We start from the raw sequence: 16,969 nt of genomic DNA, 5'->3' as shown, positions 1-16,969 counted from the left end.
TTGTTTAGCTTTGTTTAAACACTTTTTTGCTAGTTTTCAATTCAAGGAGTTGTTTTATAATTCAAACGTGCAATTCTTAGTTCTAGGAGTAGTCTAGATAATTTGATTAGGCATTGAATCCGTTCCAGACTTCCAGGAGTGCTCGTTTTCAAAGTCATATCTGGTTACTTTGACTCGTTTTTCGTTCGAATTTCTTGTCAAGAACGAATCTTTAATCTAATTGTATGATTTTAGATCTTTTATTAGGTTAAAGGGCTTTAATCCACATTAGTATACGTGAAAGATATATAGAATTTGCTTTTTAAGATGAGCTTATTTGGTGGAAAATCTAAAATTGTGTGCATGGAGAAATGAAGTGGGTGGCACAACCTTAGCTTCCCCTTTAATTCTCTAAGAAATTAAGATCAAGTTAGGTCATAATTATGCATGTGCATGCAAAACAAAGGAGGTTAATGATGCATTACTATGATTATAATATCCTTCTTTGTGAGCTTCTTTTATTACTATGATCATAATAATAATGTAAAGTTATCTTATGTGAACTTAATAAATACGTAGTAAAGAAATTCAACTTTATTATATTGGGATACAACGGTGTTGACCCTTATGAGGTTTTGATGATGATACTAAGAATTGAGCAAACTTCCTTTTAATAAGGATTTTCTAGTGTTGTGATGTTGGCAGGTTCAGTAAGCGTAGAGGGCTGAAGTAGGAATTGGAACAAAGGAACTTTGGAAGATCCATGAGGACAAGTAAAGAACAGGAGAAGAGTTCCAGCAATGGAACTTCCCGAAGTTTCTCAACAGGAACTTCAAAACGGGTGTAACGACCTGGTTCTGGTGTAATGCTGGGGCAAGCCTCAACAATCAAGGATCAACACAAAGATCAAGATATCAACCGAAGAAGATGGACTTCATAACTTATAGTTGTGTAAAAGATAAGTTTGTTTTCGTAGGATGATGTAAACATATAAATGATAGATATGCCTGGAACTTATTAGAAATCAGATAAAGCTTGGCAAACTAACTAATTCGTAAAAGATAATTATGAATTTTATAAAAAAGTACTTAATGGATTTTATCTTATAAAATCTGGTTTAACTTGGTTTTATCTTTTTTATAAAATCTTATCTTTTAACAAAAACGAATTTGATAAAATTTGGTTTTTATAAAAACGAATTTAAATCTGTTTGGATTCGGTTTTAAAGAAGATAAGATCAGATTTGTGTTTGATCTATCTTGTTTGCGAAAACCCTAGTTTGAGAAGCTGAGGAACTCCTATAAATATAGAAGTATTTCAGCTTAGCAAAGTGAGAGTTTTAAGCGTGAAAACCACTTAGTGCTTAAGAGTAAGTTTGCCAAAGGTTTAAGCTTTATCATTTTGATTTCGGGTTTCATGTGTAGCTTTCCATTTATGTGTTAGAGTGTGTCTTTGAGTTGTAATTGGTTTTGGGGTGAGATTGTGGATTCTCTTAAATTCACACAAGTGTATGAGTTTGAATTCTCTAAAATTCGAGTGGTAGTTAGTCACCCCGAGTCTGTCTTGGGTTGCAAGTGGGAAAAAGGAACCTGAGTGTGTCTTAGGTCGAGAAAGGAACCTGAGTGTGTCTTGGGTCGAAAAAGGTGCCTGAGTTTGTCTTAGGTCTGATAGGATAGGTTCCTGTCAATCAGCAAGTGTCTTAAGAGGAACTTGCGAAGCAAAGGTCTGTGTAATAGGTTGTACTAGGAGAGTTGCCTATTATAGTGGAATTTGTTTATAAGTCCCAATAGGGCCGAGGTTTTACTTCCAGTTAGGGACTGGATGGTTTCCTCGTAAACTTGCTGTGTGCTTAAGTTTTCTTTATGTTTTTATTGTTTATTTCTGCTTGAGTTCCGCGATTGGAACCTACTACTATTCACCCCCCCTCTCGTAGTAGTTCATCTAAACTAACAAACGGAAAATTGCAGCGCACAGGTGGGAGTTCACCCATTGAAGACAACTAAACAACACAATATAAAACAACAGCAACAAAATACAATAAAAGAGGGGCCTTATTTTTCATCCAAAGCTAGCCTTTAGGATGTGCACAAACACTTTATCACAGAATTTACGAAATATATGGCCCAAAGCTTCATTCACACAAATACAAACACAAACACACTCATTCTCTCGCATATGATGGGAGTCCAATCCATAGGCACTACACAACGCTGCACGATTAAGGCAGTGTCAATATGGCTTCGAATACGGGTTTTGCAGTATTACCGATGGAGCCACTAAGGAATCCTCCTTCCTCCTTGGCGACGTGCACGAGTTTTCCATCACGCCACATTCCGTCTTTCACATTATACTTCTTCACTTCACTACCATAGAGTGGTTCCCAAATTTTTGTGTACACCTGCAATGAATAATCATGGATTTAGGGACGTATACGTTACGTTGTCATAAACATATACTCCCTCTGTCCCTTATTTTTGTCCTATTTAACATTTCACGGCTTTAAGATGCAGGTTCAAACATATATATCTTAATAAATATACGTATAAAAGTTTTTAAAAAAATGATATTAATAAAATATACAATGAGATAATTCTAATAAAACTCCACATGAATATATTATTACTTACAGATTATCGGGAATTTATGGTCAAAGTTTTATAAGTTTAACTCATAAATGCAATGGGAAAAAAAATAAGGGACGGAGGGAGCAAGTAAGAAATTTAGGATACCTTGTTATAGGCGCCCTGAGTTGTACTATCAAAAGCCATCATCCAATATCGTTCTTTGCCTTGGTTATTAAGAGCAGAGTAGAAAACAACAGCACTAGACTCTCTATCTTCACCACCATAGTATTGGCCGTGGAGGAATGCACCCCATTGCCCATTAGCAATGATCACTGGGTAAGCAGATTCGCAAAGACGTCCGTGCAAGTCATAGTATCACCGGTTGCATTGTACATCAGACACATTGTGCTCACTTTATCGGCCCCAAATCGAGACTGTAACTTCTCCACAAAGTTACGAGCAGCCTCGGCCTTGCCTTCGGCGGTCACCTTCTCGAGTGCAACCTTTGCTAAGTCTTTCTGGCTGATTGAGTTACTACCTTTGTATTCAGGCATCTCCCTCAACATTGCCCTTGTCACTGGAGTTCCAAATACGCTTGACCCCATGATGATAATCGTGAAACCTACACAAAGGGGTTTAAATTAATTACTACTCTATAATGAAATTAAATGTAGTGTAAATAAAAAATGTTTACATATGATAATTATAATTAAGTTCAAATAAATTATACTCGTATTAATTTGAAAATGGTGTTTGATTACATTTTTATTACCATTGCTTAACTAAGCTAGTTGAAAATAATAGTACGTATGACCAATACTCTAAAGGATGATATATAAAAATTAAAAAAACGAAAACATATAGTTTAAGAGAATATGTAAAAAAGAGTCGCAAATAATGTAAACAATGACATTGTTCATCAATTACTCAATATTATTATAAGGATCTGATCCTTAATTACCTGAAGAGTGAGTAAGAGAAAATGATGAAGTAGAGTAAGAAAGCAAGATGTTAGGTAAGTATTTCAGAAAGAGATTATTCGATGAGTGCATTGAGGGTGTTGCCTTCTATCCTATTTATAGATGAATTGGATCTAACCCTCTCTTTCTTGTGCTCATTATTTTATTAATTTCAATTAACAATCATTAAATATTAAAAAAATTAATTTAAATCCACATATGTTAGAATTTAGGAAAGCCTAGAAATTTCGTAAAAAAAAAAAATACACTTGAGATTAATATATTCTAACAATATGAGGCAACCTGTAAAATAGGTTACCAACCAGTTTTGTTTCATTTTTGGCAAAAATATGTGAAAGGTGGTGTTATTCAGGAATAATCAAAGGTGGTGCTATTACTGGAAGACCGGCCAAAGGTGGTGTTATTTTTGACAAATTTTCTTAAATTTTTACTTATAAATATATACTATCAACTATGCATTTTCAGCAGTGATTTAATACTCCTAAAATTCTTTTTTAATTTCATTGTACAAATAGTTTCAAGATTGTCAATGCAGGTTCTATACTTTGTAATATTAATACTTTTATTTTTATAATACCAAACATCAGCATTAAAACCAAACGGGTAAAGTACTCCAAATTTGGAACTATATATTAATCCAAATAAAAGATTAGTGAAGTACTCTACTTAGGGCCTGTTCACATTTACTGAACTGAGCTGAACTGAACTGAACTGAATTAATTGGAGCTGAACTGAACTTAACTTAACTGAACTGAACTGATTGGAGCTAAACTGAACTGAACTGAGCTGAAATGAATATTTTATGAGAGAGGAAAATTAGAAGCTGAACTAAACTGAACTGATTGGAGCTGAACTGAACTGAACTGAACTAAACTGAACTGAAATTAAGTAAATATGAACATACCCTTAAATCCCTTTGTTAGATTTTAAGCCAAACTAATACCTAATCTATTAACTAATACTAAAACAGAAATTTGCTGACATCATCCTCTTTCTCAATTGTATATGTGTCACTTTCTCATGAAAAATTTTCCCACCAAATGCACTTATGATGTCATATATAATTTGTTTTTTTTTTCTTTGAGAAGATGTTTTTTTTTTAATCATTTTTATTTCAATCTTTTGACTGTGTCAATAAATAAATAAAATTTATTTTTTGTTGGAATAAATAAATTGATATCTAGAAATTGGCTTTCATTTTTATATTTTGTTACTCATGTAATTAATGATGATATATCTGCATATCTTTTATGATTTAACTTTTAAATATATACAAGAAATTAAATAATAATAATAAGCTATTTTATTTCAATAATTTTTGTAATCCGTGCATCGCACGAGTCTAATCTAGTACGATGTATATAAGATATATACCAACTTGAAGTAAATGACCCCTAAATTATACGATGGAACAAGATTTAAGTGTCTCATAAATAGTGCTACTTCTATTTTCTTTTGTTATGAATTCTTCTTGTCACGACAATTTTAGACGTGTGCACTGTACATCATTGACTAGTAACATGTCTAGTTATGTATAAGAAATTTTTTTTTTTTAAGAAACTACCTAATAAAAAGTAAAATATTAATAAAACTACCAAACAAAAGATAAAATGTTGTAAAATAATACCTCTGTCAAAAATCCACCATTGACCCACCTCAAAACACCCAAAAACACCGCTTTCATCACAAAACAACACAACCTACTTGAAATTATTGCTTCCACCAGACCACCACGCCAAAACCACCGTCTAACCAAATCCACCACCTATAACCCCAAAAACCAACATCTCGAATCATGAAACTACCCTCCCACCAACTTAGAATATATCCTCTAACCACCCCGAAAATAACCTTTATTACCAACTAGAAAGCCAACCCCCGTAGTGTTTTCGGAGGTATTTTGGGTGGGTCAACGCCATAAAATTAGGTTAACGTTGGAAATTCAGCCAAACGTAGTATCTTACAATTCAACATTTAACCTTTTATTAGGTAGTTTGTTACAATAATTTTTTTAGCAGGTAGTTTCTCACAAAATCTAGATTTAATTAGCTAGTTTCTTACAAAAATCCCTAAGAATACTCCCTCCACTTTCCTTTTTCAGCCGTTTTTAAATACTTGCTCCATTTCCTTTTTTGGAAAGCTTTTACAATATTTAATTCATTTCTCACACTTAGTGGACCCAACAAAATACTCTCCGATCCCTCCTCCTATTCTTTCACTGCTTTTGTTTTTTTACAATTTATAATTTTCTCAACTACCCCACTACCTCCATATTTTATTACTTTCTCTAATTTCTCCTAAAACTCCGCGCATGGAGAAATGGAGCAAGTATTTAAAAACGGAGGGAGTATAAGTATATAAAATACTTTCTTGTTATTAATGGGGATGTGGCTAGGTGGAGGCATAATCCGGTGTACGTTAATTTTATTGTAAAACGGTCAATTTGAGGGTAACTTTAACTATTTTTATGGTAACCTTAACCTCTTATAGGATCACTTTTAATTTGTCGTTGATTTGAATTTTATTTTATTGTGTAATTTCTCATAAAGTCATGATTACATACTATAAATACTAATATGATGCAAGATATAATTTATTATTTGAATAATAATAATAGCTTTTGTAGCATAAATGATAAAAAACAAAAAAATATTTTTAAGATAACTTATACCCGTCTTGCAATATATTAACATGCACCTGCCTTTTTAGAGAATTTGTGAAGTAGATATAGTATGACGTTAACATTTATCTAGAGAGTTCTATAATTTAGTTAGCAACTTGTTGCAAACTTAGCCATCTCATATTCTTTTAAGGTGTGATAGGTTTACGAGTCATTTTGCATTTTGGACGTAAGATTATCAGAAAGCGAAATAGTAAATATATAACCAAACTTAAAGTTTATAGTAGAGAATTACAGTACATAACATGAGATTATAGATGGTAGAATGATTATTTGCAAATAATAACCACATGAAAGTCGTTGTCGGAACATTCATGGTCATTAGGTCATGTCTGTGAAATTTTAGGTGTACATGAGTACATCACATACATATACACCCATTTATCTAACAGAAATCCTATGTATTAGACCAAAAAAACACAAGAATTGAAGTGTAGTACGTCAAGGTCTTCCTTGCCGGTAAAAAAATATGGGTAATGCTATATGTAGCCCTAAGGGCTATTGATAAGCATTAAATATACTCTTGAAAATTGAATAAAGTTAGGAATTCATGACAAAAACACGCGTAAATTAGTGTAATTAGAGTTTATAATTTTCATAATTTCTTAAATTTTTACGATTTTCAAGTGTAAATTTAATGCTTATTTGTAGCCCAGCTCTAAGGGCTATGTATAGCATTTTCCGAAAAATATTAATGATACGTAGTATTTGTTATAAAGATGTGGCATCTATACATCGTGTGAAACAACATTAAATTAGTCTCTTGATATGTTTTCCCATTTACTAAACCAAATTAGGTTTGCAATTAATTATATGGCAGAACTGCAGAATATATAATTCGAGTTAATTAGCTTTCCCATTAAAGAGTCAAATTAGGAACTTGGCCTAGTCATTTTATACATTATACGTGTAAATTCTATAGCATTTTCTTCATATTAAAATTTGGAATTAGATCAGATCTTGACCTTAGGCTATACTACTTACACTGATATTTAAAAGAAGCTTCTGATGGTAGATGTCCAACTCATTGTATAAAAATTTCATGATAATACCACTTTGCACACATCATATGTACTACTAAATTCTAACTTAATTAATTTATCAGTTGAGATAAGAAATACCTATATACATATTAATATATACCACGTAGCAAAAATTAGTCTAATGGCCGGGAAAGAGTTTGTTATCATAACTCGGAAGTATTAACTCTCATTAGAAAGACATTGGAACGTAAGGATTCCCTTATATTTTCTCCTCACTTTTAATTAGTTTGAATGGACCTGCTGTAAAGTTGGACTAGATTGACCTATAAGAACTACTGTGAATCTTGTTATTCAATTGAATCTTATTTACATTGTTGTGTGGAACTCAATGCTACAACGCCTACAAGTATATATATGTATGAGGCAAGGTTGCGCTGGTAAAAGTAGAACAACTACTCAAGCAAGTAATAATAATGAGGACATTTTGTGAAAAACTACCTTATAAAGCAATTTTTTTTACGATAAACTACCTAATAAAAAAATGTTGTAAGAAACTATCTTATAAAAGGATAAATGTTGTAAAAGACTACCCTTGGTCGAAAAAGCATCATTGACTTTTATTTTCCGGCGTTGATCATGTCACGTGCCAATTAAGAAAAAAGGAGGGAAAGAGTGAATTAAAAGTCACGTGATGTGATCAACGCCGGAATTTGAAAGTCAACGGTGACTTTCCGATCAATGGTAGTCTCTTACAACATTACCCTTTTATAAGGTAGTTTCTTGCAACATTTTTTTTATTAGGTTGTTTCTCGCAAAAAAAGTGTTTTATAAGGTAGTTTTTAATAATATCACTTCTGCCATTATACGTACATATTTCAACAAACAACAAATTTCTCCTTTGCTTGAACTTAGCATTAACCGTAACCCGTGTGCGTTTGTGCAAACAACAAACAACAATGTACCTTGATAAAATCTTGGATGAACATTTGCTTCGACTAGAACTACTACAAAAAAGGAATAATTGACTTTGGTGCGAATCCAATAATGGTATATTAGAATAAGCATTTGTTATTTTCCACAAGGCCTAACATTTTTAGTAATATCTAAATATACTTACGACCTTACGTGGTATTCCCTCCTTCACCACTAGTCCACTAGGCTACCAACTAAATCACTTGTCTCAAGGTATGCTAAATAAGGAAATTCAAACTACTCTATCAATACACATATTAGTTAAAAGAGAAAACAATAGATAAAGGGATGTTAAGGCCATGAACTTCTTATTAGGCAATTTATGCTATACCCGGTTATAATATGTTTATGTCAAAATCGACATGATCCGGAAAAAAAAAAAAAAAAAAAAAAAAAAACAGGTTTGCCATTTTGAACTGTAATCGACCTAATTTGACCCAAGAAATTCAAAATCCAAAACCGATATGTAATTAACCTGATTTGAAATGAAAGTTATAGGATCCAAACCTGATCTTTAAGCGATTTGAACTCAACCCGAATCCGAACTTGATCCGATATGATTTTTATTCAACACCGACCTAAACTTAACAAGAAACTTACACTATTTTAACTCAAATTGAACTGGTTTGACCCGATTTGAACCAACTCAAAATTAATCAGATAAAACTCGTTTTTGAACCCAATACAAAATATTCGGAATCGAATATAAACCAATTTGAAGTTGACCCGACCTTTGCTTGACAGATCTTGATCCAAAATTGGCCTGACTTAAACTCAAGTATGTCAGATGGGTAACCTTGAACCAAACACACTTAGCCTATCGCGTAGATCAACCCAAACAGACCCAACCTGTCGTGGTCAATCCAATCTTCATTTGGTTTCCTAAATTGACAACCTTAGTTATATTTAAATTTACATGCAAATTGCACTACTACATTTTGGGGCCTATATTGTAACACTAAAAAATGTTACAAGATGGTCTAAATCCATTACAATAAACCTACTGTAACACTATATTTCTTGTTATATTTGGTGCCATAACAATAGATCTATTTTAACACCGCCTGGTCAATTGTAACAATGTATTTAATCTATTGCCTCAAAAAAAATGTATTTAATCTATTGTTATGCGTTGGCCTCTATAAGATAAATTTATTGATAGTAAAACAAAAAAAAAAAAAAAAACAAAAAAAACAAAACTATTGTGCTTTTTTTTTTTTAACGTGTGTGTGTTTGTTTTTTTTTTTTTCAATTTTTTTTAAAAAGAATTTTATGTGCTTTCATTTAATCATTTTTTTTATTTATTAATAAATAATTAAATGAAGTTACCTTCAAAATACTACTAGGGATCTTATCTACCCAACTTTTGGCTAACTGCCTAAGTTATGGGTTAAAACTGAAGATGCAAGAAAGTTTAAGAAATCAATAAACAAAAACACAAATTGTACTCTACAAATAGGTGAGAGAAGAGTTTTTATTTTTTGTTTTTTGTGTCTTTAACGGAAAGCGAGAGAAGAGTTTTATTAATTTGAGAAAAGAGCAAATTAATAACAAAATAGCGGTTAGGTTAAATCCGGATCAAAAGCCGAAATAAACTAGGCCAAAAAATAGAAAAGGATAGCCCAAGTAGCGAAACCCCAATCGATTGCCACGTTGCGCCCTCGGCCCCCAGGGTGTGTCGCTGCCCGAGGAAATAATACATTAATCCGATAATCTTGGTTCTCACACCTCTAATACAGATTGATATATGTTACCCTCAAGTAAATTTAGTCGGTAAATCTCAAACTTAATTGTAACTTCACCAAGCATGCTTGGTTAAAGATACAGATATATGTTACTAGACATTTCATATAAGAATGATGGGTGAGGTGTTACGTCAACAAATATAATAAAAAGCATATAACAAATTCTATATTCTAACTGGACTTAAGGCCTGTTCTTTTCAGCTAATTTTCAGTTCATTTTAATTCAACTCCAATAAGTTCAGTTCAGTTAAGGTCTTATCTTAATTTCATTCTCTCATAAAATGTTTAGTTCAGTTCAATCAAGTTCAGCTCAGTTCGGTGAATCAGAAGAGGCCCTTAATTAACAGAAAATAAACTTTTAATTTTATTCATACTGAATAGAAAACAAATTTGCAATACATAGCTGGGAGTTCAACAGTTGAACAAAACATAAATAAAAACCAACAAAACAAAATTAAATTAAAGGGGCCTTATTTCATCCCAAGCTAGCCTTTAGGATGTGTACAAACAGTTCAACCGAGAGCTTACAAACAAATTGGCCCAAAGATTTTCACATCACACAGTCAACTCTTGCATATGCTTAGTCAAATTAGTAGGCCTCGAATGCTCAATCAAGGATTCAGGCAGTGTGAGAATGGCTTCGAATACGGGTTTTGCAGTATTACCGATGGAGCCACTAATGAATCCTCCTTCCTCGTTGGCCTTGTGCACCAATTTCCCATCACCCAAAAGGTTGTTGAGAGCATACCAAGCTCCAGTGTTCTCCAAATCATAGTGCCCTGCCTCCCGAATTTCTACATACACCTGCAATGGAAAACAATCAAAGAAATCAATGGTAAATTAATAATTACATACAATGGAAAATTTTGGACCAACAAATATATATACTCTTCTTTATAGTATAGTCCGAGGAAGCCCCAGTTTCTCATCGTGAGAAACGAATTCGTTTCTCATGGGGGCATTTTTGTGAATAAATCAACAACTTTTTCAACTTTATTCAACTGTGGAGCCCACAATATTGAAAAAATTGTTGATTTATTCACGAAAATGCCATCATGAGAAATTTGTTTCTCACCATGAGAAACAGGGAATTTCCCGTATAGTCCATACCCCCTCCGTCCCATAATAACTTACACGTTGAATTTATTTTCACTATTCATACGTTAACTTTGGCTATAGTTTTCATTTTTTACAAAAAATTGGTGATAGATGTACAATATAGACTATATAGTGATATGGAATGGAGATATATACCTTGTTATAGGCACCCTGGGTTGAACTATCAAAACCCATGAACCAATGTCGTTCTTCCCCTTGATTGTTGAGAGCAGAGTAAACAATTCCAACTCTAGATTCTTTATTATTGTTACCATAGTATTGTCCATGGAGGAATGCACCCCATTGGCCATTCGCAATGATAACTGGGTAAGCAGATTCGCAAAGACGTCCGCACCAGTCATGAGTAACAACGTAAGTCATACTATCACCGGTTGCGTTGTACATCAGACACATTGTGCTCACATAATCGTCCCCAAATCGAGACTGCAGCTTCTCCACAAAGTTCCGAGCATTCGCAGCCTTGCCTTCCGCGTTGACCTTTTCGAGTGCAACCTTTGCCAAGTCTTTCTGGCCGATTGAGTTACTACCTTTGTATTCAGGCATCTCCCTCAACATTGCCATTGTCACTGGACTTCCAAATACGGCAGACCCCATGATAACCGTTGGACCTACATATATAAAGGGTAAAAATTACTCTTTAATGAAATTCAATGTAGGATAATAAATGTTTAGATATTATTTATTATTTCAAATAAATCATATTCAGGTTAAAACGCCGTTTCAGTACCATTTCTTGTTACTATTGCTTAATTAGCTAGTTGAAAATAATAATAGTATGACCAGTACTCTAATTGAGGGATGATAAAAATTTAAAAGCGAAAACTTATTATATTAGACATTACGTAAAAAGAGTCACAAAGACAAAGAATGTAAACAATGATATTGCTCATCAATAAATCAATATCTAATATAAGGATTAGATCCTTTATTACCTGAAGAGTGAGTAAGAGAAAATGATGAAGAGTAAGAAAGCAAGATGTTAATTAGGTATTTCAGAAAGAGATTATTGGATGAGTGCATTGAGGTGTGGCCTTCAACCCTATTTATAGATAATTTTGGATCTAACACTCTCTTTCTTTCGCTCATTATTTTTATTCCGATTAACAATCATTAAATATTTAAAAAATACTTCGTAATTAATTTGTGATGTCGACATATGTTAGGAAAGCCTAGAAACTTCGTCGGAAAAAACAAAATTAAGATCAATCAATTTCGGTTTTTATTTCGCCAATAAATTTGTACTTGTAAAATTTTGTAATATCAGCTATGCATTTTCAGCAGTAGTGTCATACTCTTAAAATTCTTTTTTAATCGCATTGTACAAATAGTTTCAAGATTGTCAGTGCAGGTTTCATACTTTGTAATATTGATTTTTTTAAAATTTTATTTCAAGATTAATCTAGTAACTTTCATAAGACTATATTATTTTAACACATGTATGATGTATGTATACAAAATCAGTATAAGAAGCGTGTGTGAATATTGCAAAATTCCAAACATCAGCATTAAAATCAAACGGGTAAAGTACTCCATATATGATTATATTATATGGAACTATAAATCCAATTACTACCACCGTTTCATATTTTTTTGTAACTTTAGGGTATTATTTGTGAGATATAAAATATTCTTAAGTTGCAAAAAAATATGAAATGGAGGTATTAAAAAATTAGCAAAGTACTTTACGTACATCCCTTGCTTTGTAAGATTTTGAGCCAAACTAATACCTAATACGAAGTATATAAGTATATATACCAACTTGATCTAAATAACCCCTAGATTATATAATGGAACAATATTTAAGTCCCTCATAAATTGTACTACCTCTATATGCTTTTGTTATGAGTTTTCTTGTCGCGACCACTATAGACGTGTGACATTATATATACGTCATTGACTAGTAACGTGTCCATTTATGTATAAGAAAAAAATATATAATTTTTTTTTTAATTTATACTTATAGAATTCATGTTAAAAGGTATAATTGTACAAACACTATTTATAAAAATTATCTAGCGTAGTGAGTATCTTAGACAATGCTCTTGGTTGTTATTTTCCATGATTTTTCATATGAGAAAATTTTAAAGTTTTGATTTGATAAGTAAATGTATGAAATTTATTTATTTATTTTTTTAATATATACGTTACCGAGTAAATAGTATAGTAAAAAAAAAATAGGATTTTTTGTTATTTAAAACTATCTAATAAAGCCCAAATATTGTAAGAAATTATCTAATCAAGGATAAAATGTTGTAAAACTGAAAATCCACAGTTGGCCCAACTCAAAACACCCCCAAAACACTGCTATCACCACAAAACATGATGTCGTATTCTCTTAAGGTGTGATAGGTTTACCGTTTACGAGTCATTTTGCATTTTGGGCGTAAGATTATTAGAAAGCGAAATACTAATTAGAAACCCAAATTTAAAGTAAGATTATTACATAACATGATATATAGATGGTAGATTGATTATTTGCATATATTATCCGCATGAAAGTCGTTGTCGGAACATTAAATTAGTCTCTTATGTTTTCCCATTTACCAACTTAAATTAGTTTTGCAATTAATTATATGGCAGAACTGCATTGCAGAATATATAATTCGAGCAAATTAGTTGTCCTATTAAAGAACCAAATTAGGAACATGGCCGTGTATATTCATTAGCATTTTCTTCATATCAAATTTTGGAATTAGATCATCAGATCTTGACCATAGAGGCCTAGTCTACTTACAATAATATGTAAAAAGAAGCTTCTGATAGTAGCTAGATGTCCAACTCATCGTAGAAAATTTCATGATCTTGACCATAGAGGCCTAGTCTATGGGCACTAAAAAATTTTCGGACATGCTTGGATTAAGGGTAATATATTAAGGGGTAAAAAAAGTCAAACTAAGCAAAATGCATGTGAAAATAGGGAAGAAGCAGATAGTAATAGTGTGATTATAGGAAGATTATGTAGTGATGGTATGGTGTGAGCCCTGTGAGGTGAAGAAAGAGGAATCAAGACCCTCATTTTAGGGGTAATAGTTATACTAGGGGGAGGGTGGGTAACTATTATACCCTCATTATGAGATTAATAATTCCTCCATCTCTCCCTTTTCCTTATGGTACAAATAACTTATTTCATTTGTAAACACTATGTCTTCTACAATAACACTCTAATTACTTTTGTTTTTTCAAATTTGACTTTTATTACCACGTATTCCCTCCTTCACCACTAGTCCACTAGGCTACCAACTACTCCATAAATCACTGCTCTCGAGGTATGCTAACTAAGAAAATTCAAATTACTCGTGATACACATATTAATTAAAGAAAGAGAGAACAATAAAATAAAGGGATGTTAAGGCCATGTTCTTTTTATTAGACCCTCTCCAATGGTGAGACTCAAATAAGTATTTTTTTTTGGAGAGATAGTGTATTTTTTGCAATGTATACCAACAAGTTGGTATCTAAACTTAGTAACTCCAAAAGAAAGTTGCTAAGTTTAGATAATGAACTTTGAGTCTCATTTGACAAAAAGTGCGAGCCCTTGTTAATATTCTAATATATTTTGTAATTATTCTAGTTTTACCTTTTTATGATGATTATTATTATTATTATTATTATTATTATTATTATTATTATTATTATTATTATTATTATTATTATTATTTAATCTTACAATAATTGATGGGCCATAAATTGAAAGTGACATTTGTATATTTTAGAGAGTCTCACCATTGGAAAATTAGACTTAACATGATCTGAGTTGCTAAATTGAGAAGTGGGTATGATCTTACCATTGGAGGTAAAAAAACAACTCATTTTGTATTTCAATACTCAAAGCTGAGTCTCACCATTAATTGGAGATGGTCTTAGGCTACACCCAATTGTTATATCTAGATGTCACAATTGAGATGATCTGAAAAAAAAATTATCGTTTCAAACTATACTCGACCTGATTTGACTCGAGAAATTTGAAACTTGAACCTGATCTGTAACTGAACTGACTTGACATTGAAGTTTCAGGATCCTAACCCGATCTGTAACCGATTTGAATTCAACTAGAATCCAAACTTGATCCGATATGAATTTCACTCGACACCGATTTGAACTGACCTAAACTCAACAAAAAATTTACACGATTTGAACTGGTTGGACGTGGTTTGAACTAAACAAACTCAAAATTAACTTGTCAGCAATCTGATTCAATATGATTTATTTTGACCTGAACTGATCATATTATTATAACCTGACTTGATTTTAAAATTTATTTAATTTATACAGACATGTGTTTATTCCAATAATTTTAAACCCAACCTATTTTTTACCTTCTTATATTTACTAAAACTTAAGTACGTAGTTCCATTCATGTAATTGTTTGTTTCATTGATCGTAAGATCTTTCTTTTGGAAGGGTGAGCCGTGAACATAACTATCTTTAATTTGTAACGCAGTAACATAAAATATATATTAACTGATAGAGTATAAAACATTTTTCTGAGTTTCAACCATCAGCTTAAGTCATCAACAATTCGATTTTAATTGATTAGGCTTAATTAGATAAAAGGACACAAGAATTGATCTAATGAAAAAACTAATGCCCCGTAACTGTTAATGACATGATATGAAAAATGACACTTGGATGACCTGATAATGATCTAATAATTTTATAAGGTTATAGCTCAATATAATTACACTAGTTAAAAAATGACATTATTGAATATTAAATTTTGTCAACCTAACCCAAATTCAGCCAAGCCCAAAATGGATTTGAATTGGAGTTTACTTTATACTAAATCAATCTTATTCAAATCAGATTGAACCAAACAAAATCGAACAAATAAAAATTATCCTAACCAGAATCCACTCGATCCATAGTCATTCAAACCGAAAATTAACCCAATCAAACTCGTTTTTGAACCTAGTACAAAATAACCTGAACTGAATATAAACCAATATGAAGTTAACCCGATCTTGACTTGTCAGTTTTTGATCCAAAATTTGCCTTACCCAAACTCAAGCATGTTGAATGGGTAACCTTGACACAAACAGACCTGACCTATTGTAGATAATCAACCCAACCAAACCAAACCCGTCATGGTCAAACCAAACTTCATTTGGTGACCTATATTGACAACTTGTTCTTTGGAGCTGCTATGCTCTTCTATGCTCTGCTGAAATCTGCTCTGCAGTGTGTGGAGACTCTGCTCTACTCTGCTGAAATCTGCTGCCCTACCCAAAGCTCAATAGAACAGGGCCTTAGTTATATGTAACTTTACATGCATATTCATCGTAGAAAAACAACCTGTTGTACTTTATATTGATAAATTGTTCTTTTATTAAGTAATAACGTGTGTGTTTTTTTTTAAAATTTTATGTACTTTCATTTAGTCATTTTTTCTCTTTATTAAAAAATAATCAAATGAAGCTACCTTCGAAATACTATCCGGGATCTCATCTACCCAACCTTTAGCTAATTTCCTAAGGTTAAAATTGGTGATGAACCAAGTTATGTGTTATAACAGAAGATGCAAGAAAGTTTAAGAGAAATCTATAAATAAAAACACATATTGTACTCTACAAATAGGCGAACGAATTGAAGAATTTTATTGATTTTGAAGAAAGAACAGATTAATAACAAAATAGGGATTAGGTTAAACCCTGATCAAAGGCTGAAAATAAAATAGGCCTAAAAAGTAGCCCATGTAATGAAACCCCAATCGATGGCCACGTTGCGCATTTGTGCCCCCAGGGTGTGTGGTGTGTTGCTGCCCTTGGAAATAATACCTCAATCCAGTAATCTTGGTTCTCACACCTCTGATGTCTAAACTAACCTATAGCACATTAGCACAAGCAACAACATTTTCTCCAACATTATTATTGAAAATAATACCCAAGCCGGAGCCTTCTACTCCGAGTTTCCCAACATCTACATTTGCCTTCATCAAACCCAAACTACC

General features: G+C 32.3%; 1 protein-coding gene and 1 pseudogene across 1 annotated transcript; both read right to left on the bottom strand.

Annotated features, from left to right (window-relative positions):
* Window positions 1-2,197: 2,197 nt before the first annotated feature.
* On the bottom strand, window positions 2,198-3,148 carry LOC145610243 (23 kDa jasmonate-induced protein-like; annotated as a pseudogene).
* A 7,310-nt stretch (window positions 3,149-10,458) lies between these two features.
* Window positions 10,459-11,616, bottom strand: LOC145610988 (23 kDa jasmonate-induced protein-like). Its single transcript, XM_081666237.1, has 2 exons — window positions 11,158-11,616; window positions 10,459-10,707 (listed from the first exon to the last, which is right to left on the bottom strand). Exons 1-2 carry the CDS (start codon window positions 11,614-11,616, stop codon window positions 10,459-10,461), a joined length of 708 nt encoding a protein of 235 aa, XP_081522363.1.
* Between the last annotated feature and the right edge of the window lie 5,353 nt (window positions 11,617-16,969).

This window comes from Chenopodium album, chromosome 24, assembly GCF_948465745.1.
Source record: "Chenopodium album chromosome 24, dcCheAlbu1.1, whole genome shotgun sequence".
Lineage (NCBI taxonomy): Eukaryota > Viridiplantae > Streptophyta > Magnoliopsida > Caryophyllales > Amaranthaceae > Chenopodium > Chenopodium album.
Note: the sequence above shows the minus strand (reverse complement) of the source record. Positions and strands in the feature narration are given on the sequence as shown.